At 52.4% G+C, this 26,641-nt stretch overlaps 1 protein-coding gene across 4 annotated transcripts in view; it reads left to right on the top strand.

Annotated features, from left to right (window-relative positions):
- The window catches only part of Epha10 (EPH receptor A10), a 52,536-nt gene that overhangs the window by 12,717 nt on the left and 13,178 nt on the right, over positions 1-26,641 (top strand). For 2 of the 4 annotated variants that reach the window (XR_005881259.1, XR_005881260.1), the window contains exons 4-17: positions 542-697; positions 1,134-1,484; positions 6,487-6,620; positions 9,845-10,016; positions 12,676-12,784; positions 19,119-19,177; positions 19,291-19,416; positions 20,304-20,489; positions 20,901-20,962; positions 21,168-21,371; positions 21,636-21,785; positions 21,960-22,153; positions 22,541-22,696; positions 22,859-23,023. Coding sequence is in view for 2 of the 4 variants with exons in the window: in XM_005084364.4 (XP_005084421.1) it covers positions 542-697; positions 1,134-1,484; positions 6,487-6,620; positions 9,845-10,016; positions 12,676-12,784; positions 19,119-19,177; positions 19,291-19,416; positions 20,304-20,489; positions 20,901-20,962; positions 21,168-21,371; positions 21,636-21,785; positions 21,960-22,153; positions 22,541-22,696; positions 22,859-22,973 (2,174 nt within the window). In the remaining 2 variants the exon portion in view is untranslated. Of the gene's footprint in view, positions 1-541; positions 698-1,133; positions 1,485-6,486; positions 6,621-9,806; positions 10,017-12,675; positions 12,785-19,118; positions 19,178-19,290; positions 19,417-20,303; positions 20,490-20,900; positions 20,963-21,167; positions 21,372-21,635; positions 21,786-21,959; positions 22,154-22,540; positions 22,697-22,858; positions 25,120-26,641 lie in introns of those variants that run through there. The other 2 variants (XM_005084364.4, XM_040756672.1) reach the window with 2 other exon arrangements.

Here is a 26,641-nt window from a genome sequence, read left to right as displayed (position 1 = left end):
AAGCCACATGTCCGGCTTTGCTTCCAAACCGGAGTCCACAATGTGAGTTGAGAAAGGTTTAGGATGTTATTAAGCACAGTGGACAGTGGTAGGAGAATGAACTTTGACACGCATACATGCGTGTCTGTCTGTCTGTCTGTCTGTCTGTCTGTCTGTCTGTGGGAGTGTGTATCTGTCCCTGAGTAACAGGGACCAGCCCTTGGAGGCCTCATCTTTCTTTCTCTTGTCCACATCATCTGCACCTTTGACCTCAGAGCAGTGGGGAGAGGGGGCGGTGGTGGGAAACCCACTCACTCTGGGGACACTGGGCAGCTTAGCCTCTCCCAGCCTCACTTTCCGCTTTTTAACCGTGGAGATGAAGCCACATGTATTAACAGAAGGGAATTATGTCACCGTCCCCTGCACACAAGCATTTGTCAAGGGCAGGGTGAGACTGGGCTAAGAGCTGCCACCCCTCTTCCCCTACCCTATTCCAGGAAAAACAGGAATGCAGGGTGGGGCGTGGTCAGGGGGAAGGCTCCTCACCAGCCTCTTCCCACAGCCTGTCCCCCAGGGTTCTTCAAGGTGTCCCCAAGGCGGCCCCTCTGCTCCCCATGCCCGGAGCACAGCCTGGCTCTGGAGAATGCCTCTACATTCTGCGTGTGCCAGGACACCTATGCTCGCTCGCCCACGGACCCGCCCTCAGCCTCCTGCACTCGTGAGTGCCCCTCTTGACTGGCCGTGGGGAGGGGGTGGGACAGGGTGGGGGAATTGAGCTGACAGGGCAAAAAGGGAAGCCTTGGGTGGGTCTGGGCACCGGGGCCTGGGACCTGGGGAACCCAGAAGGGTGGAGATGGGGTCAAGATTCTCTGAGATGGGGTCAAGATTCTCTGTGTCTCCCTGGGCCTGGCTGGAATGTCCCTCCTGTCTTCCAAGTCCTCTGTTCCAGGTGACCATGTCCCCATCCCAGTCCCCTCGATGGTCCTCATGCCCTCCTCTCAGTTCCTGGCTGCTCCCCCACCCCCGCCACATCCCCATCAAGGACTGCCGGCTCTCATACTGCTACCCATGCAGGGTGCTCATGCCCCTGCGCCCCGGCACCTCTAGTGCTTCCGTCCCCTCCCGGCCCCACTCAGCGCCACCCCATGTCGCAGGGCCGCCGTCCGCGCCACGGGACCTGCAGTACAGCTTGAGCCGCTCCCCCCTGGCGCTGCGACTGCGGTGGCTGCCGCCTGCGGACTCCGGCGGTCGTTCCGACGTCACCTACTCGCTGCTGTGCCTGCTCTGCGGCCGCGACGGTCCGGCGGGCGCATGCCAACCCTGCGGGCCACGCGTGGCCTTCGTCCCGCGTCAGGCAGGGTTGCGAGAACGCGCCGCCACGCTGCTGCACCTGCGGCCGGGCGCGCGCTATACCGTGCGCGTGGCCGCGCTCAACGGTGTCTCAGGCCCAGCGGCCGCCGCGGAAGCCACCTACGCGCAGGTCACCGTGTCCACCGGACCCGGAGGTGAGGCCACGCGCCCCAGCGGAGTCCGTCCCCCTCCCCAACCGCAGTTCCCTCTATGCATTCCAAGTCATTCAGGAACCCACGTGACTACACCCCATGCCCCAGGTGGCACCTGTGTGTTCCCTTCTTCCCTCCACTCCTTTGCTGATTTGGCCACCCGCGTCCCCCCCCCCCCCCGGCCCTTGAAGCTGCAGGGACGCATGCCAAGTCAGAACGCAGGCGACAGAGTGGTCGCCTTACCCGTTTCTGAGTCTCGAGTGGGATGAAAACCACCTTTGATACCATACGCTCCTCATCCTTGACATTTACTTCTGATTTGTCTCTCCTCTGGTGCACACTTTCAAGTAATCCCTCGAGTGCCCTTTGCAAGATGGGTAAGCTCGCTCTGTGGCTTCTGAGTCTTTCCTTTCTGATTGGCTTGTGACCCTCCTCCCCTGTCTCCTGTGACCCTACCCCGTCACTTGGGTTTCCAGCAAAGCTTGGGATGATTTTCATTCTTTTGTAAGTACCTTGGAGATATAGATGTGCAGACACAAGGGTGTCTGAATAATTTCTTAGCCTGCTGATGGAAATGAAAACAGAACCGATACTGATTTCCTGTCACTCAGTCTGGCTGAAGCACAGTAGGCCCTTTGATCCGCACTTTCTTTTTTTCATTTCTGGGAAAGTTTTCTTTGGCAGCTGCTTTGAGGAGAGCTCCCACTGTATCTCTTAAAGCGATCTCTAAGCCTTAGGTTGTACATCCGTTTTCTGATTCTCACATCTTGTCACTTCCTTTATCATTTTTAGCTCTTAATCCCTTTCCCAGGACTTTTGAGAGAGATTTTTCCAATCTACCTGGTTTTCTGGGACACTTCTGTTCTTTATCATCTCTATTGAGCTTTAACCCTTGCTGCTGCATTCACATTTTTAGCAATTCAAAGCTTGGAAAAGTAGCTTGATGATGCAGTATTTGTCTAGCATGATTGAGGCACTGGGTTTGATCACCAGTACCAAAGAAGAAAGGAGGAAGGGAGGGAGGGAAGGAAAAAAGGTAGGAGGGAGAGACAGAAGGAAGGAAGGAAGGAAGGAAGAAAAGAAAGTGTAATCCCAGCACTTAGGAAGTGGAGGCAGGAGGAACAGGAATCCAAGTTCTTCCTCAGCTATATAGTGAATCTGAGCTCAACCTAAGCTACGTGAAACTTTGCTTCAAAGACTAAAAGTATCAGCTACATAGTGAATCTGAGCTCAACCTAAGCTACGTGAAACTTTGTTTCATAGGCTAAAAGTCAGGCAGCCAGGTGGTAGGTGTTGATGCATGTCTTTAATCCCAGCACTTGGGAGGGAGAGGCGGGCGGATCTCTGTGAGTTTGAGGCCAGCCTGGTCTACAGAGCGAGTTCCAGGATAGACAGGGCTTCATAGAGAGACTTTGTCTCAAAAAGCCAAAAAAGTATGTATTATATTTTTTCTACTCACAACTATTTCTTTCTTTCTTTCTTTTTTTTTTTTTTGGTTTTTTTTTGAGACAGGGTTTCTCTGTAGCTTTGGAGGCTGTCCTGGAACTCACTTTGTAGACCAGGCTGGCCTCGAACTCACAGAGATCCGCCTGCCTCTGCCTCCCGAGTGCTGGGATTAAAGGCGTGCGCCACCAACGCCCGGCTCTCACAACTATTTCTATAAAACCATTTTAATATATATTATGTATCTGCAGGACCTTTATTTTTCATTATTTTATGTTTATGGGTGTTTTGCCTGCATGCATGTCTGTATATCATGTTCATGCCTGGTAGCAGCAGAGGCCAGAAAAGGGCACTGGATCCCCTGGAACTGGAGTTAAAGGCATTTGTGAACTGTCATTGTGCTGGGAAATGGAAGCCAGGGTCTCTAAAAGAGCAGCCAGTACTCTATTTTTGTTTGTTTGTTTTTTGAGACAGGGTTTCTCTGTATTGTTTTGGAGGCTGTCCTGGACTCACTCTGTAGACCAGGCTGGCCTCGAACTCACAGAGATCCGTCTTCGTCTGCCTCCTGAGTGTAGCCAGTACTCTTAACCACTGAGCCCCAGGCAGGGACTGGCCTCACATTCACTATATAGTTAAGGATGATCTTGAGTTGTTCCTGTCTCTACCTCCCAAGTATTGGAATTTTAGAGGTGGCAAATTAGGATTTTCTGAGTGCTAGACAAATATCCTACCAATTGAGACACATCCAGCCCTCACATCTCCTTTTGTGGATCAGGGTCTCATTATACAGTCTTGGCTAGCCTGGGTTTACTATGTAGATCAGGCTGTCCTCAGACTCACAGAAATCCTCTGCCTCTTGAGTGCTGGAACAAGTTTTGTGCCATTATGCCTTTAAAGAAATACTTATTTAATTTTAAATGTGTGTGTGTGTGTGTGTGTGTGTGTGTGTGTGTGTGTGTGTGTGTGCCTGAGTGAGTTTAAGTGCAACATAGGCATATGCATGCAGGGACCTGCAGAGGCTGGAGTGTGTCTAATCCTTTGGAACTGCATCATATGCAGCTGTGAGACATCTGATGTGAGTGCTGTTGCATAGTTGTTACACTGTGCAACTGCTCCAGTCACTGTGTCCCCTTTTTAGAAATGAAACAAGGCCATACACACTTTTTACTCTTTAGCCTGGGCTAGTCTTTTTGTTTTGTTTTCTCCAGGACAGGGTTTCTCTGTGTAGCTTTGGAGCCTGTCCTGGAGACCAGACTGGCCTCGAACTCACAGAGATCCACCTGCTCTTAATTTCTGAGCCGTCTCTCACCCAGCCCAGGCTTGTCCTACATTCATAGCAATCCTCCTGCTTCAGGAGCTAGGAGACTACAGAGTCAGTTTCCATGACTCTGATACTTTTTTTTCCTTTGGTTCTTTTGAGACTGGGTTTTTCTGAGTAGCCCTGGTTGCTCTGTAGACTAGGCTGGTCCCAAACTCAGAGATCCACCTGCCAGGGACCAAAGGTGTGTACCACTATACTCAACCATAGGTATCTCTTTAAAGGCAAGAAACCTCTCTTAGAACCTCTTCTCTTAGCTAACAACTTTTATGGGCTAGGACAGAAGTAAACCCAACCCTAAACCAACAGTACAGAGAACAAATGCACACTAATGTCTTAGTGCAGCCATGATTGACCCACGTATTCCCCAATCAAAATCGGAGCTCGGTCAATAGGGCAGGCAACAGGTTGCTGACAGGGATCCCTAGAAGCTGCTTTGTGGCCTGAAGGGCCCTGGTCATCCATAATCACAGCAGGACCCCTGGGGCTCAGGCTGAGGTTTGAGTTTCTTAGGATTTTTTTTGAGTGTGTATATATAATGATTGTGTGTGTGCACACGTGCGTGTACACGCTCATGCATGTACTCACAAGCATAATATGTGAAAATCAGAGGCATCTAATCCTTACTTCCTTTGTTTGAGAGAGGGTACCTTTGTAATCCAGACTAACTGTCCAGAGAGCTTCTCATACCAAAGTGTTACATGGTTCCTGGGGATTTGAACTCATATTCTCATGCTTGTATGGCAAGCACTTTACCCACTGGGCCATCTGACCAGTCCTTCATTCTCAGGGTCTGTCAACCTTTCATCCAATGTATCTCTGAGGGGCTAAAATGGAACCATGTCCTACTGTGGATCCCCTGGCCGTATGATGCTCTTGACTAAGACAGTTCAAACATGACATTTGTCGCCTCTCCCCGTCTCTGCCCCATCTGGGTCTACAAAGGGCTTTGCCACCTCCTAGGAAGCTTCCTCACATCTTTCACTTCCATGCCAGGTCCAAGTGAATTCAGCCCGAGGCGCTGCTGGGGGCAGGGGAGAGTACCCCCCTTAGAAGCAGCTGTGCAATGGAGTGACCGGCTGCTATTGTCCAGTTCACAAAGACATTGCTTTTTTCAAAGGGTCAGGCACTGGGGAAAGACTAAAGGATTTTTCACGTTATTTTTAGGACAGGAGGCAGTACTGCTCTGTGGGTAGTATAGCCCGGGATTCACTACAGCCACGTGAGTCCATTCAGTCCCACTGGTTTTACAGAGGATAAAAATATGATACTCCTTCCCTGTCCCCTATTCTAGCAATCAGCAGTCAACTGTGGCTTTTCAGCTCCTTCTGTATCCATAGCCATCACTGGAATTTAAGAGCGCAAAGAAGGCCGGCTGGACACGTGTACCGACTGAGACCGGAAGCCGTATTCAAACCTTTGTCAAAGGGCAGGCTGTGTGTGCTGTCTCTACTTCTGCCCCTTGCTATCTGACACCTGTTTCCCCAGCTCCCTGGTATCCCGGAATCATGTACTTTTTACACCATTTCACGCACCTCTTGCCAGCACAGAACATTGCTGGTCACCAGCTGCTCTGACACGTGAACTTGACCAAGCCCTTGACTCTGACTCAGCCCAGGCCCTTCGCATACAGTTCTTCCTGCTGTGAGGTTGGTTCTCTGAGAGTCTTTGTGACTCTCCGGGGTCTTCTGTTTGTTTCTCTTGCCTGGTTGCTCTGGTAGTGTTAGGCATGATAGTGGTTAGAAACGGAGCAAGAGGCACCCCGCTCTTTCTCCAGACAGGAGGAAGCTTCCAGTCTTCCTCTTGAATGGGATAGTCTCTGGGGGCTCCACACGTTTTCTCTTTATCATGTTGGGGTGATTTCCTTGTAATGTTTGCTTGCCTGCGGCCATACCACGGTGAACAAGCCAACCTCGGCCTCACACTCTATTCTATCTTCAAACCACAGAAAGGCTTAAAGGTTAGAACCTAGCAGGATGAGGGACACTGGGTGGAGGGAAGGCAAACAGGGCTTTCCCTCCCACTACACAATGAAGCTGGGAGAAGTCTTGACCAGAGATTCTTTCTCCTTAAGCCTCTGGTCCCTCAAAGACTGCCCCTCCAACCCCCTCAACAGTCCCCATCGACACCCACAGGCCACGCCCACATCCACAAAATGAGCCCAAGTGCATGTCCCACCCCCCCTGCCTTCACCCTGATCTTGTGGCCAGTGGGTCCAGGAGGGTCCACTCTGCCTACTTTCAGCACCCTGGGAGGAGGATGAGATCCGCAGGGACCGTGTGGAGCCCCAGAGCGTGTCCCTGTCATGGCGGGAGCCTGTTCCTGATGGAACTCCCGGAGCCAACGGCACAGAGTATGAGATCCGCTACTTCGAGAAGGTGAGTCTCGGGTGGAAGTCATCTGGATCCTGGCCTGCCTGCTTCCTGCAGTCTTGTTCCTCTGTCATTCCAAACACAGCTGCGGCCTCCTGAGGAGGTTTTTCCTCCTCTGTCTCCTCTCTCTCCTTCCTCACCCATGGACACATAGCTCTATTTCACCTCTGTGGTTTAGGGATTAGAGGAGATGAAGAGCTTGCTGTGGGGCATGTCTGTTTTGTCTGATTGAATTTACAGATAAGTCTGCAGACCCCTTTGGAAAGGACAGCCTCACAGAGATATCCATGTGACCACGGGAGCACATTGCCAAATGGTCACCCGCATTCCTGTGGCTTACTATAAAAGGGTGAGGCTGGGCATGGTGGCACATGTCTTTGATCCAAGTACTCAGGAGACAGAGGCAGGTGGATCTCTGAGTTTGAGGGTAGTATGGTCTACAGAGCAAGTTCCAGGCCAGCTGGGGATGCACAGAAAGACCATGTCTCAAAAAACCAAACAAACAAATAGAACACACTCATCATGAACTCCATAGAGCTATTTTTATTTTTGAGATAGGGTCTTGCTGTGTAGCCCTCCCTGGCTGACCTTGAATTCACAGCAGTTCTCCTGCCTCAACCTCTAGAGTAGTAGGGTTGGACCACCATCCCCAGCTTTTCATATAGCAAACAGTCCCTCAAAAGATCCTTTCTGTTTGCTTTGGGTCAGCTCTCTGCTGAGCCTTAGTTGGTCTAGGATTCACTATGTAGCCCAGGCTGGCCTTGAATTTACCTTTAACTCTCCAATCATTGTGTCCCCAGAGCTGGGATTGTATGTGTGCACCACACTGTCTGATTTTGATTTTTTTTGTTTTTGTTTTGCTTTTTGAGATAGGGTTTCTCTGTGGCTTTGGAGGTTGTCCTGGAACTTGTTCTTGTAGATCAGGCTGGTCTCGAACTCACAGAGATGCTCCTGCCTCTGCTTCCCAAGTGCACCACCAATGCCCGGCTCATAAGATATTTTTGCTGATTTCTTTCTTCCTGTTTGTTTTTGAGACAGAGTCTCCCTATGTAGCCTTGGCTGGCCTCCAACTCTGTGGCTCCTCCTGCTTCTGCCTCGTGAGAGCTGGGATAGAAGGTGTGTGCCACCGCTCCCAGCCTTTTGCTGAGTTTCTCGACTTTTCTCCCCATTCTCCACCCCCACCCCAGGCTAGCTCAAGTGCCCTTCCTCACAAATAGCTTTACACTCTCCTCCTTTCTCCTCACCTACCCCCTCTTTCATTGGTGGTTCATTTGTTTATTTTTATTTTGTGATCAGTTTATTTTTATTTTGGTCTCATGTAGCTCAAGCTAGCCCCCTGCCTTTACCTCCTAGTGCCAGATTGGATTACAGGCTTGTGCCTCCCACCTTTCTCCTCTTGTGTGTGTGTGTTTAATCTGCGATAACAGTTCCGCCACAATGTGATGAATGGAGTTATTTCCCAACCCAAGCTCCTTCCCCACCAGATTTGGTGTCTTTAACTCTGACACGTGATCTTCTGTGAAACAGTGCCTCACTTTTATGCAAATTAATTCATTAAAGAGAAACTTCTTCCTGCCGGTGACAGAGTTCCACTCCCCCCAGCAGCAGGTAGGGCTTTGATGAATCAGATAATAGCTGTTGACTACTTGAAGTCTGTTGAGAGCTGTGATAGTTGGGGTGCCCAGGAAAAAATAGGGTCACTGAGTCACTTTTGAATGCGTGGGCCTGGGTGACCAGAGGAGGGGGAGGGGCTGGCTGGGGTGGAGAAGCACAGAGGAGGGGGAGCTGCTGGCTGGGGTGGAGAAGCACAGAGGAGGGGGAGCTGCTGGCTGGGGTGGAGAAGCACAGAGGAGGGGGAGCTGCTGGCTGGGGTGGAGAAGCACAGAGGAGGGGAGGGGCTGGCTGGGGTGGAGAAGCACAGAGGAGGGGGAGCTGCTGGCTGGGGTGGAGAAGCACAGAGGAGGGGGAGGGGCTGGCTGGGGTGGAGAAGCACAGAGGAGGGGGAGCTGCTGGCTGGGGTGGAGAAGCACAGAGGAGGGGGAGGGGCTGGCTGGGGTGGAGAAGCACAGAGAGGGAAGCTGCTGGCTGGGATGGAGAAGCACAGAGGAGGGGGAGGGGCTGGCTGGGGTGGAGAAGCACAGAGAGGGAAGCTGCTGGCTGGGGTGAAGCACAGAGGAGGGGGAGCAGGTGGGGCATGGTTTTGCTCTATATGAGGCAAGTCAGCCATCCAGGTGGACATCTGTATGTCTGAAGCTCAGATCAAAGCTGGGGGTTGGAAAGATGGGGTTGGGTGAGAACTTTGACATAGAAATGGCAGCTGAAGAAGAGGTGTCTGTGAGAAGGGACAGGAGGAGCCTAGCATTTAGGTGACAGCAGTGAGGGCCATTGGGAGAGAGCGGTGTATACAGCAGGTGCTTTGAAGCACACACACACACACACACACACACACACACACACACACACACATGCATTTAAATGAACCATCACACCAAAGATTGTTTGACTGTTCAGACGTTCAAGGGAGATTCTGATGAGTTCTTATTGAGTCAAAGTCTGCCATGAATGTCATTGTCAAAGGAAAGGAGGACCGCAGAACACAGGCAGACATTTAACTCTCCAGTCTGTGGTGTGGCAGGAACTCTAAATGACAAGAGGAGCCTCCTGAGGACTTTTGGGTGTCAGGTGTACTGGGGTGCAGCAAAGGGCAGACCTGAAGGACTTAGAAGTGCCCCCTCCCCTGCCCTTCCTTAATAAGGAGAGAGAAAGGTTGACTCTGGGGGGCTGCATAAGGGCTGGAAGGGGCGTGTGGCCCAGCACAGTGGCCCTCAACAGTCACAGCCACCACTCTCCCCTGTCTCCAGCTAAGCAAGTCCCAGGCTCCTCATCCCTGAAACAGAACAAAGTCAACAAGATAATCTTCCTTCTCTTCTGCTTTGCAAATCAGGTGACAGGGGGTTAAAAGTGTCAAGATAGGACAGGTGACAGTGTGTGGCTCTGGCCTCCCTTGCCCCTGGTAGTCACCATCTGGGCACCCCTGCCAAGGAGGCCCTGGCCTATTATGGGATGAGTCTTGAGGAAAGAGGCTCTGGGAATCCTAGGGGAGAAATCTCTGCTGTCTCCCAGGATAATCTGGATCAGGTTACTCCAGCCAACTTACAGGAAGTCCCTTTTCTCCCTGCTCCCTTCCCTCAGCCTCCTGGGTCTGGGCCTCACTGCTCCATCCTCTCCAGGGTCAGAGTGAGCAGACTTACTCCACAGTGAAGACAGGGGCTCCGGCTGTCACTGTCACCAACCTGAAGCCTGCTACCAGATACGTATTTCAGATCCGGGCGGCCTCCCCAGGGCCTTCATGGGAGTCCCAGAGTTTCAACCCGAGTATTGAAGTGCAGACCCCAGGTGAAGGTAAGTGGTGTGGGCTGGGAGGGGGCTGGATGCAGGTAGGCTGTAGGAAGGTGTCTCAGAAAGGGAGCCCCAGAAGACGTGCTTCTGCTTAGATAAACAGTTTGTGCACCTTCCCGGAGCACACTGCAGAGACCTGGGGGCAGCTGGTGCTCTCCTTCTCGGAGGATGATGTATCTTCTTCAGTGACCCAGCCTCTTTCCTGGGCTTCTCAAGGTCACCTCTTTCTGGACTTTGCCTGACCCTTCCTGCTGCTCTTCTCTCTGATGACAAAGATCCACCTTGGGGCACTGTCCCTTTCCCCCCACCAGGCTTGGCCTGTGAAAGCCAATTTCCCTGAAGGGGAGGGGACCTGGAAGGGATCGATCAAAGTGAGCCCTGCACATTTCAAGTGGAGCGAACACAGGCTGGATGAGGTGGAACAAGGCAGTAATCTGGGCACTTGTAAGGCTTGAGATCGGGAGATCAAAAGTGTTCATGGCCAAGTACCCCTACACAGAGTTCAAGGTCAGCCTGGGTGGCATAAAGAAGTAGCTGAGCTGGTGGTGCTGATTTATAATCCCAGCACTTGGGAGGGAAGGGAAGGGAAACCAAGAGTTTGAGGCCAGCCTGGGCTATGTGAAACCCTGGCTCAAGAAACAAGAAAGAAGGAAGGGAGGGAGGAAGGAAGGGGAGAGGGAGGAGAGGAGGAAGTGGGGAGAGGAGGAAGTGGGGAGAAGTGAGAGGTGTATAAATTACATCTCAAAAGTTCTAACGAACTTTTTTTCAAGCTGAACTTGAAATCCGGGATCGTGAAATGGTCCCTTCCTGGTGATGTGCTTGCCTCCGCCCTTCCCTCCCCTGCCTCCCCTTCCCTCCCCACCCCCTCTCGGTGTGAGCACCAGCATCTCCCTCTTGTTGCTCAGCTGCTTGGGCCCCAGCCCTGAGGATCCCACCTCTATCTACCCTGAGCAGTTCATGGAAGTATTTTCCCCAACAAAGGCAGCTCCCCCTAAGAGGCATTCTGGCACCAGCTGTCAAGATAAGAGTTCTCCCCAACCTGCTACATGACTCTAATCCAAGACAGGCAATGCTGGGACCCCAGAGGAGGTGAAGGTGAAGATAACACATGGGGGGGAGACAATTCTGGGAGGGCAGACAGAACGCTGGAGATCCTTCTGTGCTTGGCCTCGGGGCAGGTGCTGGCAAGGCTAGATTAGAGCTGTGCCTTAAGGCTGGGGTCTGTTTGAACAAGAGAGCAGAAAAGGCATGGACGAAGCCATCTCAGCCAAAGCCCACCTCACCACGCCCTGTGTGCCTGCCACGTTGGCATGGTCTGCAGGCTCGAGCCGTTCTCCTCCTCCTTCCTCACCCACAAGCTGCTACAGCCAGCCATCTTTCTACTCCGTTAGGTCCAGTCCTTCCCCTCCCTAACAGTCATTCTGAACCCTTCCTTCCTCAGTCCCTTCCTCTCCATCCTCACAGCCTCCACTCCAGCTCCACAGGCTGCCTGTGTCCTTTCCTCTCCAGCCAGGCAGGAACCCTTGTGAGCCTCAGGGAATTCTTTCTCCTTACCCGGCATCTCTAGTTATGCCTCTCTAAGCTCCCCCCCGACTCAGCTTCCACCCCACTATGCTCTGCCTCTGGACAGCGTAGCGTCCGGTTTTGTGGGCTGCTTGCTGTTTCCCAGGCCCCACTTGTACATCAGGGCCTAGTCTTTCAGTGCTCCAGGCCCCAGCTTCCTCAGGGATGCCAAAAAGGAAGTGTCGCTCTCTCTGTCTCTGTCTCTGTCTCTGTCTCTGTCTCTGTCTCTGTCTCTGTCTCTGTCTGTCTCTCTCTCTGTCTCTGTCTCTGTCTCTGTCTCTCTGTCTCTCTCTCTCTCTCTCTCTCTCTCTCTAAGTACTGTTTGTTCACTTACTTAGTTTTGTGTCTCCATCTGGACCTGTGCACTTCTTTAGTCAGATTGGGATTCAGAGGGTTTGGGGGACAGTTTCCAATCTCAGGTTCACCTGGCGACAGTGGCATGTGACTGTAATCTCAGCACTTGGAAAGTGGAGGCGGAAGGGCCACAAGTTTGAAGTCATCTTTGCCTACATGAGTTGGAGGACATCCAAGGCTACATGATACTCCATTTCAGAAATAAAACAAAACCCGTTAGAATCCTGTGTTTGTCACTTGGGAGCTAGCTACGTGATTTTGGACAACTTAGGTAGCTTTCTTGAACCCATATCCTCCTCTTGAACTAGAGACAGTAGCCCTTGCAGGGCTGCTATGTGAAACAGGGCTATGTAGTTCAGGCACAAGCAGCCTGCCTCAGACACTGCTGTGTCAAAGTTAACTTCCTGCTGCTGGCAGATACTCTATGTTGGGAAAGGAACTCCGAACAGAGGCTGTGACCCCGCAGAGTTTCTGGAAGTCTCTGCCCCCTTGAAAGGCATAAGGGGAGGCCAGCCCCAGCTGCTTGGACTCTTGCCTCCTCTCAGAGCAGGCCTGTGACAGAGAGGCCCTGCCTGCAGAGAGAGGTGTCTGGCACTCCAATTGCCACTGTGGGCATTGGTGCTACTGTGTGCCGAGGGGCTGAGGGATCTTCCTAGTGGCTGAGACAAAAGCCTGTCTTGGTGCTTGCCCAGGAGCCTAGTCCTCCGCCTGCCTCAGTCCCCTGTTTTGTTTTGTTTTTCCCTAGTTGCCTCAGGTTCCAGAGACCAGAGCCCCGCAGTGGTTGTCACTGTTGTGACCATCTCAGCCCTCCTGGTCCTGGGCTCTGTGATGAGTGTGCTGGCCATCTGGAGGAGGTAGGTAGTTGGTTTCATCCTGGTGACCTCTGGTGGGTTCTGTATATAAACTATGTACATGCAAGTACCTATCAGTGCACCTGCCAACCCCACCCCTACCAACACACACAGACACACAGACACACAGACACACAGACACACAGACACACACACACACACACACACACAGGCAAGTTTACGGACTCGAGCACACTGCTACATAGATCCCAAAGCCACCTGGGAACACAAACTCCCACAACTCCAGCACTTAGGAGGTTGAGGCAGGAGGGTCAGGGGTTCAAGCCCTACTTCAGCTACGTATAGAATTTGAAGCCAGCCTGCGCTACAGGAGACCCTTGTCTTGCTTTCCCCTCCCTTCAAAAAAGATACTAGTGTGGTGAGTACGGCCCCTCCCCCACGGCCGCTCAGGCACCAGCTGCAGGCACTGCAGCTAGCTCAGCCGTGCTGGGATGAAGGGGATTTAGCTCCTTAACTCATTAAATGTCAGGAGGCATCACTGAGGATGGAGTCAAGCTCCAGCTGCTCGGGTGTGATTAGGATTCTCCCAGAGGCACTCGGAGGCCCCCAGCTCTGGCCCCCAGGGAATCTGGAGCCCCTTGAACACAAGCTAAGAGGAAAAAGTCAGTACTTGGGTGGGAGAGAGAGGGGCAGGTAGGGAAACATCAATCTGAGCCATGTCCCTCCCCACACAGAAGCTTGCAGGCAGAGAAAGGGTGGGGGGAGACAGGGCTGGAGCCTGGTCGGGTCTGACTGAAAGAAAATTTCATTTCTTTTGGACAAAGCAGAGGCTTCAGCTGGGTGCACCTCCACCCCTCCCAGGAGCATCCTGCTATACCCAGAGGTCCCAGCAGTCACAGTCTGGGGCTGCCGTAGAGCTAGTGGGTTGGAATTGGGTGGAGAGGACAATTGGCTGGCTGAGGACCCACATCTCAACAGTCTGAGCCACCTGAGAGCCAGAGGGACAGTGAGCGCGTCTTTGACACTGGCTATTTGTATGGTCTTGACCAAAGCACTGGAAGAGAAGGAGGAGAGAGACTGTCCTAGGTAAGGTAGATCAAGTAGACAGGATGGGCTGGTCTTAGTAGCATACACCTTTAATCCCAGCCTTCAAGAGGCAGAGGGAGGTGGATCTCTGTGAGTTCAAGGCCAGTCTGGGTCTACATAGACAGCTCCAGGACAGCCATAGCAAGGCACAGTAGAGAGACCCTATCTCAAAAACAGGACAAGAGCAGGGAACTCCTTCCTTATGGAGCTTAACTTTAGGTCCATCCATGTTCTGGGCAGATGGGCAGCTACAGGGAGCATCTCATCCTGGTTTTAACTATCAGGGCTGTGGAGGCAGGAGCAGACAGGTGTACTGGAGCAGGTCGGGGAGACAGCTGTAGATCTCAAGCCAAACTGCCCTTCAGTGGGGAGAACCAAGAAGCAAATTGCCATACTAAGTAATGGATTTAATTACAAGGTTTTCTTTTTAAAGGCGTATTTTTGTTTGTGTGTATGTGTGAGATTGATGGCCCATGTGTGCGTGTATGCACTCTTGGGAGCACATGTCCCTGGAGACCAGGAGAGGACATCAGATCCTTTGGAGCTAGTTACAGGCAGTTGGGAGCCACCTAATGTGGGTGCTGGAAACTGAACACCAGGCCTCTGGAAGTGGACTAAGCCATCTCCCCAGCCCTCACTGTAACATTTTCATATAGACTTTGTTTCGTGGTTAAAATGATTACTTATATTGCTCTATTGCTGAACAAAGCTTAGAAGTCAGATATTGGGGTAAAAACCAGATAGACCCAAAGAGCAACAGAGGAATGATCAGCTGACCCTGGCCCTCCACACTTCCAGAGAGAAAAGACCTCGCATCTTTCTAAGACCCTCTCTACTACTTCCTGTGGCCTCCCTGACCTCAGTGCTCCAGAACCTCTACGGCTAAATCTGGTCAGCCAGAAGCAAGCCTTTGCTTCAAGGTTTAACTTTATGCGCATCTTGCAGCGTCAGTGAGAGCAAATCTCTCGCATCACATAGTTTTTGGTTCTGGTTCCCCTGTCACTCTTGCATCCACTCAGCCTTCCCTCATCTCTTCTTCTCTCTTCTGGATGTTTCCTGTCATGTGTTAGAGTCCCATCACTCATCACTGTAGGTGACTTGAGCAGCCACTGTGGGACCAGCCTGGCCTCTTGGTTTCTCAGGATTCTATTCCTAAATTCCTCTCTTCTGTCATAGCCCTCCAGGCATTCCCTTTGGGAATGCTCTACCGTCAGGTGCATAACACAGTTCTACTTGTGCCTGCCAAGGCCCTGTCCTTGTCCCTTGCTCTGTCAGCCATGTCTGTGGCCCTACTCTCCAGCATCATCGATGGCCCCTCAATGTCTCATGCTCATTTCTTTGCTCTAGAGAAGGAAACTTCCTCTTAGCAGGATGAGCCTGGCTACTCAGAATGGAGCTCCAGCCCCTCCAACTGCCTCAGGAACACATCACTACTCATAATGCCCCTTTCTTCCCCCCACAAGAGCACTGTGTCTTAGTTACTTTTCTATCCCATGACCAAGGGGTCTTAGTTAGGGTTTTATTACTGTGAAGAGACATTATGACCACAACAACTCTTACAGAAGAAAAACATTTAATGGAGGCTGACTTGCCATTCAGAGATTTAGTCCATTGTCATTGTGGTGGAAAGCATGGCCCCATGCAGTGGTGGGAGCATGGCCACATGCAGTGGTGGGAAGCATGGTCCCATGCAGTGGTGGGAAGCATGGTCACATGCAATGGTGGGAAGCATGGCCACATGCAGGCAGGCAGACATGGTGCTGCAGAGGTAGCTGAGAGTTCTACATCTGGGTCTGCTGGCAGCAGGAAGTGACTGAGTCCCTAGGCAGGCTTGAGTTTCTGAGACTCAAAGCCCACCACCCTAGTGGCATACTTCCTCCAACAAAGCCACACCTACTCCAGCAAGGACACACCTCCTAAAAGAGTTGCTTTCTGTGAGCCTATGTGGGTCATTTTCTTTTCTTTTTTAATGTGCGTTGGTGTTTTGCCTGCATGTACATCTGTGTGAGGCCATCAGATCTTGGACTTACAGACAGTTATAAGATGCCATGTGGGTGCTGGGAATTGAACATAGGTCCTCTGGAAAAGCAGTCAGTGCTCTTAACTGCTGAGCCATCTCTCCAGCCCTAGCCATTTTCTTTTAAACTGCCACACAAGGCAACTTAGAAGAAAGAGTCCATGATCATCATAGTGGGGAGCACAGCAGGAGGCAGGCATGCTATGGAGCAAAAGCTGGGGGCTTACATCTGATTCACACACACACACACATACACACACCACACTCACACACACCACACTCACACACACCACACACACTCACACACACACACTCTCACACACACCACACACACACTCACACACACACACTCTCACACAAACCACACACACACACTACACACACCACACAGAGAGAGACAAGAGAGAGAGAGACAGAGGGAGGGGGGAGAGACAGAGAGAGAGAGACAGAGAGAGAGAAAACTGAGAATTGGCTTTTGAAATCTCAAATCTCCTCCACCACTGACATACCTCCTCCAAAAAGGCCACACCCACTCCAACAAGGCCACATATCCTTGATCCTTTCCAAACTATTCTACTAACTGGGTCCAAATATTTAAATATATGAGAATATGGGGATCATTCTCATCCAAACCATGACACTCTGAGGCTTAGTAAGTGTGTTAGTCATCTGTTGCTGTGACAAAATGTACAAGATAGTCAGCTTATAAGAAAAAGGTTTTCGGGGCTCACAAAATTTCAAAAGTTTGGTCTATGACCACTTGGCCTTGGTCCTATGGGTGGTAAGTCATCATGGTGGGAGCTTGTAGCAGAAACAGATGATTACCTCATCGGCAGCCAGGAAGCAGAAAATCAGGAAGGGACTGAGATCACAGTATTCTCCTAAAGGATGTGCCATAGTGACCCAACTTCCTTCTCCAAGACCACACCTTCCAAAGGTCCATCACCTCCTTTCATCATCCTGGGCTATGAACCAAGTCATTTATCACTTAAGCCTGTGAGAGACAGTCCAGATCCACACTACAGGCAGGATGTGGTGATACACACCTTTGAGGTCCACCTGCTCTACATAGTGAGCTGCAAGGCTGCCAGGACTACACAGTGAAGCCCTGTCTCAAAACAACAACAAAAAAGAACAGAAATAAAAAATCCACATTATGGGGCTGGAGAGATGGCTCAGAGGTTAAGATTACTGGCTGCCCTTAACCTGAGTTCAATTCCCAGCAACCACATTGTGGCTCACAACCATCTGTAATGAGATCTGGTGCCCTTTTCGGGCCTGCAGGCACACATGCAGTCAGAACACTGTATACATAATAAATAAATAAATCTTTTTAAAAATACATATTATAGCTGGGTGGTGGTGGTGGTGCACGCCTTTAATCCCAGCACTCGGGAGGCAGAGGTAGGAGGACCTCTGTGAGTTCAAGACCAGCCTGGTTGAGACCAACCTGGTCTATAGAGCGAGTTCCAGGACAGCTTCCAAAGCCACAAAGAAACCCTGTCTTGAAAAACCAAAAAAAAAATCCACATTATAACAATAAGCTCCTTATTACCATGACGCTGTTAGGCAGGGCTGTCTTTATCATGATTTTATTACAGGGAAAAGCCAAAGCCAAGCCACCCATTCCCACAGCCTCAGCGTGGGGGAATGCTTGAACGCAAGAGCACACAGTCAAATCGTAAAGGGCATGAATCAGAGTCCTTTCATGTCACTATCTCCTGTGACATCTCCCCTTTGCAAACTGTTCCCCAACCTTTTGTCCTGTCTTCATAGACCCTGTGTCATCTCCATCACTGCTTTCTCCTTCCTTGGTTCCTATGACACCTCCTCTCCTATCGCCTTTTATTTCTTATCCTCTTCTGCAGCTTTCTTCCCCCAATCCAGCCTAATTATTCTCAGTACCTCCTTTCAGGCGCCCTCATCTTCCTGGGCAAAATTCACAGTTCATGCGTTTGTATTTTCAGAGCAGATCTACCTTCCAAGCTTGAGAAACATCCACCAGACTGCCTCCCCGTAGATTCCCCTGCATCTCCCACCACCCGGGAGCTCATATGTCTGAGCCTGAACTTCCCTTGCTCTGCTTGGCAGTGGCTCTCCATGAGCTCTCTGGGCAACTCTTCACTCTTCCTTCCCACTACCTGCAATCTTCAAGCCCTACAGTCCTGTCGTATTCTTGTTCCTCCACATTTCTCTTACCTCCGTCCAAGATTGGGCAGCCCTTAGGTCAAGCTACTGCCATCTCCTGAGGGGACCCTAGAGTGGCAGCCAGGATTTTCTTTCTCCAATGCAAGTTGAAAAAAAATCATATAAAACATAAACTGAATCAGGGCACTTCCCTGCTCAAGGTCTTCCGGTGCCTTCCTTTGCTCCCAAAACAAAAGCCAGAGTCTTCAAGGAGCTAGGAAAGCCTGCCTCAGGTGCCAGATCCAGACTGCTGTGGGCTTTGCCTCTGGATCAGGATGGATCAACCTGTTATTCCTCACAGGGTAGCACAGGGCTTTGTGCCAGGAGTGTAGGCTCGCACACCTCTGGAGTTTATCTCAAAACAGAAACACCAGGAATGGTGATGAAATTGAAAGGCCAGCAATCTGGGCTTAGGGTTGTCCATGTTCTGAGGGGAGAAGGCTGTTGGCCTGAAAACCACAAAGGAGCAACTGAGGCAGCATAAAGTGAAGAAAGAAGGGGAGGGAAAAGAAGGGAGGAGGAGGGAAGAAAAAAGAAACTTTTAGTGAGGACAGAGAGAGAGAGAGATGCAATTTCAAAAAGAGTCCAATGTTTTTTTAAAAAAAGAAAAAGGGGTTAGGGTTGTAAGATGTCTTAGTGAGCTGGGTATGGTTGTGCATATCTTTAATCTCAGCACTCGGGAGGCAGAGGCAGGTGGATCTCTGTGAGTTTGAGGCCAGTCTAGTCTACAGAGAGAGTTCCAGGACAGCCGAAACTGAACATAGAAACCCTGTCTTGAAAAACCAAACCAAACCAAACCAAAGATGGCTTAGTTAGTGGCTACAGGTACGTGCCATGGAGCTGATGGCAAGAAGCCACAAGGTGGAAGGAGAGGACCAACTTTTGAAACTTGTCCTCTGAATAAATCTGAAAATAAACTAGTTTAAAACGAGAAGAAGCCTCCCAACCAGAGGACGAGAAAGTCCCTCCCCAGAAGGGCACAGACAGAGCTTTTCTTCCTGAAGGGACCAAGAGGTGCTGCCCTTGGTGTTGGTGAAGTGGGAAGGGCTGGGGTGGCCTGATGAAGGTGCCTCTGCGTCCCCACAGGCCCTGCAACGGCAAAGGAAGTGGGGACGCCCACGACGAAGAGGAACTGTATTTCCACTGTGAGTTGTCTCTGTTACACACACCTCTGTCTTCAGCCCCTTCCCAGCTGCCACCTTCTGTTACCCCAGCAATGGGACCTCTTCCCTCAGTCTTTCTCTCTATCTGTTCTCAGTCAAAGTCCCGACACGACGCACATTTCTGGATCCCCAGAGCTGCGGGGACCCACTGCAGGCTGTGCATCTATTCGCCAAGGAGCTAGATGCCAAAAGCGTCACCCTGGAGAAGAGCTTGGGAGCAGGCAAGCCCTGGACCCTAGAAGTCTGGATTCATCAGGGAGCTCCGCCCACTGGATAAACCCCACCCACCAGGCAACACCCACTGGGGAAAGCCCTGCGCCTCGGCTACACCCACCTCTCTTCAGCCCGCTTCCCCCTCCAGTCCCCACCCCATGGCCGGAAGCCCCGCCTCTGCGCCGAGGGTACCCTTTCCCAGAAAGTCCCGCGCCCACTAGAGGTGATCTTGGCTCTGCCTTCTCTCCTCTGTTCCTTAGGTCTCCGTGGTACACCTGCATTCAGGTTCTTTCTCAGATACTTTCCCGAAAGGCTCATTTTAGTCCCCAGGCTTTTATGTGACGGCGGGGAGGGGTCTTTACAGCAAGGGGCGGGTCAGACTCACCTGGATTAGCTGAGCTAGAGGCTCATCTGTGAGCCTCAGTTTCTCACTCCCAAAAGAGGCGTGGCATCGCCACCCTGAGGGTTGTAGTGGGAACTCTGCAGGCAAAGGGCAGGGCCTTGCTGGTTCTGAGCATCCTTCTCCTCTTGGCTGTTCACAATTGTCAGTTACCAAGAAGCAGGCCTCGCCCTGGAACCTTCATCAACAGAAGTCAGGAAGGAACTCGTAGGGCACAATAGTCTCATGTCATCTGTCCTTGGCTTTGCTGGGTTCAAGGACCTTTGATGGGTAGGAACGTGCAAAGTTACTGTCTCTCTGTCACAGAGAAGGAAACTAAGGCCAAGAGGAAGGAGATGAAGCCCAAGGTGACACTGCTGGTACTCAGCATGCTAGGATTGGAACTCTGGAACTTCCCACAGCAAGCTGGAAATGACCCATAACCCAGAGTCACCTCCTCTTTGGTCCAGCCTACCCCATTTGCTGGCGGGACTCTGAGGTGCTGTTTCTTCACAGGCCGATTTGGGGACCTGTGCTGTGGCTGCCTGCAGCTGCCTGGTCGCCAGGGGCTGCCCGTGGCAGTGCACACTCTGAGGGATGGGTGCTCTGACTCCCAGAGGCTCAGCTTCCTGGCTGAGGCCCTCACCCTGGGGCAGTTTGACCACAGTCACATTGTGCGGCTGGAAGGCGTTGTCACCCGAGGTAGGCCTGTCACTGCACATGCCTGTACTTTGCCGGGTTCTGGGTAGGCTCCCCTTCTAGGGTATGGGGTGGACTCAGGCACAACGTTAGTTCACTTTCTCTTCAGTGACTCAGGGTAGCCCCTCTCTTGGAGTGGTCATGCTGACCCAGAATGACCTTTCCACTGTGCAGTGACATCTGGGGAGTGGATCACTTTCTGTTTGAGTGATCTTTCTCAGCTGACTCTTTGCAGCTCTGACATGGGCCTCTGTCCCACTATGGACAGTTGACTTTTTGTACCTCAGCACCAGAGTGGTAGATGGGGGTGGGTGGGATTAAGGGGCTGGCTGTCTTGGTTGAGGTGGAACTGGTGGGGGGGATTATGTACATAGGTAAAGGCAGAAACTTAGTGTGTCTTCATCCCTGGCACAGGAAAACCCTTGATGATTGTTACTGAGTACATGAACCTCGGGGCCCTTGATGACTTCCTCAGGGTGAGTGACAGGAGCCCTGGGTGGCAGAGTACCAATGTCATGTTTTTCTTGCCCCTTCCCTTTTCTCTTGGGGCTTGGGATTGACATTGCTCCCACGGGGCAGGCTGACCTGCTGTTTGTGCTACACCGACTCCCAGAGGGACTTAGTGGCTTCCTGGGTGATCTGAGTGTGGGGCCATGATTTCAGTCCTTACCCATTCCACAGCATCACGAGGGGGAGCTGATGGCTACACAGTTGATGGGTCTGCTGCCTGGGCTGGCATCAGCCATGAAGTATCTGTCAGAGATGGGCTATGTGCACCGGGGCCTGGCTGCCCGCCGGGTGCTGGTCAGCAGCGGCCTCATCTGTAAGATCTCCGGCTTTGGGCGGGGTCCCCGGGACCGAGCTGAAGCTGTCTACACCACCATGGTAAGGAACTCCCTTCTCTGGTTCCACCTGCTGCTTCTCCTGCTGGCCACACCCAGCAGTCCCTTGGTCTCCATATCTCTGCTCTGCCTCCTTCCCTCCTGCTGGTGGTCCTTCCCTACCTGGTCCCTCCCCTGGGATGGTACCATCCCCGTGTCAGTCAGACTGCGGCCTCAGATGTAAAGGGGGTGGGGGAAGATGTGGGACTGGGTGTGGCCTGCTGCTAAACTCAATGCTTTCCTGCCCTGCTTTGCTTAACCCCTGTAGAGTGGCCGGAGCCCAGCACTCTGGGCAGCTCCCGAGACCATTCAGTTTGGCCACTTCAGCTCTGCTAGTGACGTATGGAGTTTTGGCATTGTCATGTGGGAGGTGATGGCCTTTGGGGAGCGGCCCTACTGGGACATGTCTGGACAAGATGTAAGTGACCTTTGTCTGCAGCTTCCTGACCTCTGCCTATTGATCCAGACCTGTCTTCCACTCCCATCCTGTTTAGAGTCCTCCTTGGGATGCTGGTGGTGGTGGTGGTGGTGGGTGTGTATGCCTGTTGGACGATCTGAAGTATCCTATCTGCTCCCCATCTCTGGAGCCCAGGTGATCAAGGCTGTGGAGGATGGCTTCCGGCTGCCACCCCCCAGGAACTGTCCCTCCCCACTGCACCGACTGATGCTTGACTGCTGGCAGAAAGACCCAGGTGAGCGGCCCAGGTTCTCCCAGATCCACAGCATCCTGAGCAAGATGGGGCAGGAGCCAGAACCCTCCAAGTGTGCTGCGAACACCTGTCTCAGGTACATCCTACCCACCCCCAAGCCAGATGAGCCAGCCAAACCCTCTCTTGTCTGTAAAGATTCTCCCAGTGTCCCACGTGCAGCCAGCCCCCCATCCCGTTCAGGTGTGAAGCTCGGCCCATTGTCTAGACGGATCTGACATCCCCACCTGCTTCAGGCACAGCACACCGCATGGCAGTCATGTCCTGACCTTTGCCTTTTACTTGCTCCGCTGGAGTGTGCTGACCCTCTCACTTCTTCAGGGCCTTTTGTGTCTCCATGTGAGGCACATTAAGCCCTGGTGTGGTAGCCTTTCCTTCCCCCTGTCCTTTCTTGCTTCTCAAGAGAGTGACCGGGCCTGGTGCCACCCCCTGGTTGTCAACTGACTGTGGCCTTTCTGTTCCCTAGGCCTCCCACCCCCCTGGCGGACCGTGCCTTCTCCACCTTCCCCTCCTTTGGTTCTGTGGGGGCTTGGCTAGAGGCCCTGGACCTGTGCCGTTACAAGGACAACTTCTCTGCAGCAGGCTATGGGAGCCTGGAGGCTGTGGCTGAGATGACTGCCCAGTAAGTTTAAGGAGCCAAGGTCAAGGCCAGGCTTCAGGGAACCCGGGAGAGCCCCTATCTAGATGGGAAGGCCCTATCTGCCCTGGCTCTGGGTCTTTCCCTGTCCAGAGAAGGGGAAGGAGAGGGATTGGGTCAGCTGGATATGACTGCCTCTCTTTGCAGGGACCTGGGGAGCCTGGGAATCTCTTCCACCGAGCACCGAGAAGCCCTCCTGAGTGGGATCAGCGCCCTGCAGACTCGAGTGCTGCAGCTGCAGGGTCAGGGGGTGCAGGTGTGAGTGGCTCAGCCCTGCCCAAGGACCTGCAGGCTACACCCCTGGGGGGAGAAGTGAGTGCTCTCTTACTCTTAGTGGGCCCTGAGCTGGTTGGTGCCACATTGTCCCCCCATTTCATATTTCCTCTCAACACCTTGCTGACCTAGTGGTCCTAAAAAAAGAGGTTCGGATCCCTGGAGAGGACCCTAGAGATAACAGTAGGAAGAAGTTTAGGGTGTCAAGGGCAAAGCTGGCTGGAGAAGACAGCCACTTCCAGTTGTGCTGCCTCAGGCCCCTGGGTCTTCCATGCTCACTGGGGATTGGGCCTAATCAGTGGGCATCTCCTTTCCCCAGAGAGCTTTTGGCCTGCCAGGCAGTAAGGATCCCTGAGAGAGACCCATTGGTTGTGGCAGAGGCCACAGCTGCCTGGGCACCTGAGTATGGGACTCTGGGCCAGTGGGTGGTAGCCTTTACTTCCTATGCCTTGGCTAGGTCTGTCTGAACCCTGGTGTCAGGCCCAAGCAGGAAAGTGACACTGAGCTCAGGGACTGGACCCCTAGGCAGAGAGACTCCAGAGCTGATGACTTCCTGCCTTGGGTTGGCAGGCCTGGATGAGGGTCAGCCTCCTAGTAGGTTACACAAGGTCCTGGTGCCCCCCACCCCCTGGGCCTGTCTGTCTCATTTGCTTTGGAACTGATTCAGAAGGGTAGGGGTGGGGGCTGCTCTACATTCTGGAGGGTGGAGAAGAGGAGGGAGTGGTTTTGACAGGCTGCTCCAACACCTCTGTATAGAGGGGGAAGTCAGAGCCTACAATCTCAGAGCCAGGGTTGACCCCAGACCAAAATCCAAGGAGCAGGCTGGCTCTGGAGAGAGCTTGCCCTTCCCCTCGGCACTGGCACTCCTCCCTGTGCAGTGAATCCTCGCTGGGTGAGTCCCTTCAGGCTGCTCTGCCCTGCACGCCATGCTCCCTTTGTAGAGTGTCTCCCTGTGTGCTATACGGAGCCCTTGAAGGAGTGTGGTACTGAGCAAGGGTCCTGGCAGCTCTGAGAATGTGAGATCAAGGCCACCCTGGGAGGGCAGGAAGGCTTCTGGATGTGGACAGGACCACTGGGGCCACGTTTTTCTACACCATTCTTGATGGATCCCTTCTCTGTTTTTGCTGTGGTAACAAAGAGGGGTAGCGTGGACTGGGACAGAGCAGGTGGGGGTGGAGAGGCTGGCAGAAGAGTGTACCTTTGGAGGCATCAGACTGGGAGGGGAGTCTCCCGGGGAACAGGGAGACCGGGCGAGTGGACTGTCGACATGTATGTGCCGAGGGTTGTCCCGAAGGCTTCTTAGCCTAAGTCAGAATTGAATAAGGCCGTGAGGGGTAGAAGTTCTCTCCTTAGGGCGGATGGAGTTATCAGCAGGCTCCGAATCCAAGCATGAGTCTCTAACAGTCTGGGGGCTGGAAGCCACAGCATCTTTGGGGCGTACCCCATAGTGGGGCCAGTGACTCTCAGCAGTGCCTTTCTGCCTGCCAGCAGCAGCCTCGTCAGAGCCTGCCTCACTTCTGGCTCTCTGCTCCCTGGGCACCTGCCTGGGCTCAGTGACTGCAGGGGTGCTGGGGTAGACTGGGGTACTGTGGCCACCTTTGACAGAACTGGGGGAACTGATTGCCCCCACAGGCTCTTCCTTCATTCTCCCTCCAGGGAAAACTGGCCCAACATCCAAGACTCATGGGGACCAGTGCCCTGCCTTGGGTGATCAGAACCATGTCCCTATCTTCAGCCACATGAGTCATTGTCAAGGTTAAACTCCTCCCAGTTGTCTGTAGAGGGGTCCCTGGTTGTGCTGGCAGGACTTCGGTGTCCAGGGTAGACCTCCCCTCTGATGAGGAGTGAGGTCCTAGAATCCTGAGGGGTCCCAGGCCTCAGCCCTGCACAGGCACCAGCATGATACAGGGTGCTGGGTCGCTGGGGACCCTCCACAGGTCTATTTTTATACATGGAGCTTGTTTGCTGGACAGAGAGAGGTGGCCTAGAACCCATATTGCTCTGTATGCACCCACCTAGGGAGGGAGGGGCTGGTTGTGGGTGGAGGTTCCTTTTAGGAACTCTGGAGATGTTTTTTATATTTCTTGGGTTCTATATGCAGTACAAAGTAATAAAAACTTGTCTGTGTTATGGTCCATCCGTGTGGCATTGTCAAACCACTGAGCAGTTGTGGGTGGAGATTCCGCACACAGATCCTGGGTGTGTGTGCGTCTGAGGCCCTCGTGCTACGAAGAATGCTACTGTCTAGTGGAGACACAGGAAATGGGACTGGACAAGGACCAGGAGCATAGGGGATGCTCTGGGTGTCACAAGTCTGTCTCACAAAACCAGTCAAGCAAGGGAGTTGTGTACTGGGGGAAGCGGTACCTGGGCAGATGGGGAGCTGGGGAAGCGGTGCCTGGGCAGATGGGGACCTGGGGAAGCAGTGCCTGGGCAGATGGGGAGCTGGGGAAGCGGTGCCTGGGCAGATGGGGAGCTGGCGACAGGAAATGACCAGTTGGATCTGGGATGTGCATGTGAGATGCTTGAAGAATATTTAGGACATAGGTAGATATCTAGGTCTGGACTTAGATGTGAACTAGAGACTGACCTTTGGGCTCATCATTACCCGGAGGAAGGTTGAAGCCACCTTGGAAGGGAGGCCACCCAGGGAGCACAGAGAGTAGAGGGGAGTCCTAGAGAATCTTTAGAATTACAGGGCAACTTGGATGGAAGAGCACAGAAGCCAGACTACAAGGAGCAGTAGGAAGGAGAGGCCAGAGGGTTAAGAACACTAGAGAGATGGCTTAGTGGTTAAGAGTACTAACACTGGCTGCTCTTCCAGAGGACCAGGGTTCAAATCCCAGCACTCACATGGCAGCTCACAGCTGTCTGTAACTCCAATTCCAGAGGATCTGGCACTCTCACACAGACATACATACAGGCAAAAACACTAATGCGCATTTATAAATATCATCATAGAAAGGAGAGGTCAAAGTGTGAGTTTCTGTGGGTGTCAGCTCCAGAGTGGTGGGGGCTGTTGGGAGATGCCATTAGTGACGACATGCATCTTCCAGGTCACTGTAGCAAAGTACTACACACTGGGTGCTATACACTGAGTGCTGTGCATATATGCGCTTATTACGACACAGTTCTGGGCCTAGAAGGCCAAGATCAAGGTATTGCTTCCTCCTGTAGACCGAGGGGAGCATCCCTGAGTTTGACCATGGCCATCATCAGTTTCTCTGCATATCAGCCCAGCCCAACAGCCTCATTTAAACTTAATTATTTCGGCCGGGCATTGGTGACGCACGCCTTTAATCCCAGCACTCGGGAGGCAGAGGCAGGCGGATCTCTGTGAGTTCGAGACCAGCCTGGACTACCAAGCGAGTTCCAGGACAGCCTCCAAAGCCACAGAGAAACCCTGTCTTGAAAAAACCCAAAAATAAATAAATAAATAAATAAACTTAATTATTTCTTCAAAAATGCCATCTGCAAATACAGTCATGTTCAGCTATTGGGGTTAGGATTTCCACACAGGAATTTGAGGGGGAATTAACCAACTCCTAACAGTGACCTTAATTTTAGGGGTGCAGAAGTCACAAGGATGGGGTGGAGCTGAAGAATTTAGGCTGTACCAAGGTGCTCACATGGTGTAGGCTTACTTCTAGTAGGGGG

The sequence above is a fragment of the Mesocricetus auratus genome, unplaced genomic scaffold, assembly GCF_017639785.1.
Source record: "Mesocricetus auratus isolate SY011 unplaced genomic scaffold, BCM_Maur_2.0 Super-Scaffold_100014, whole genome shotgun sequence".
Classification (NCBI taxonomy): Eukaryota; Metazoa; Chordata; class Mammalia; order Rodentia; family Cricetidae; genus Mesocricetus; species Mesocricetus auratus.
This window is presented reverse-complemented; position numbering and strand designations above follow the sequence as displayed.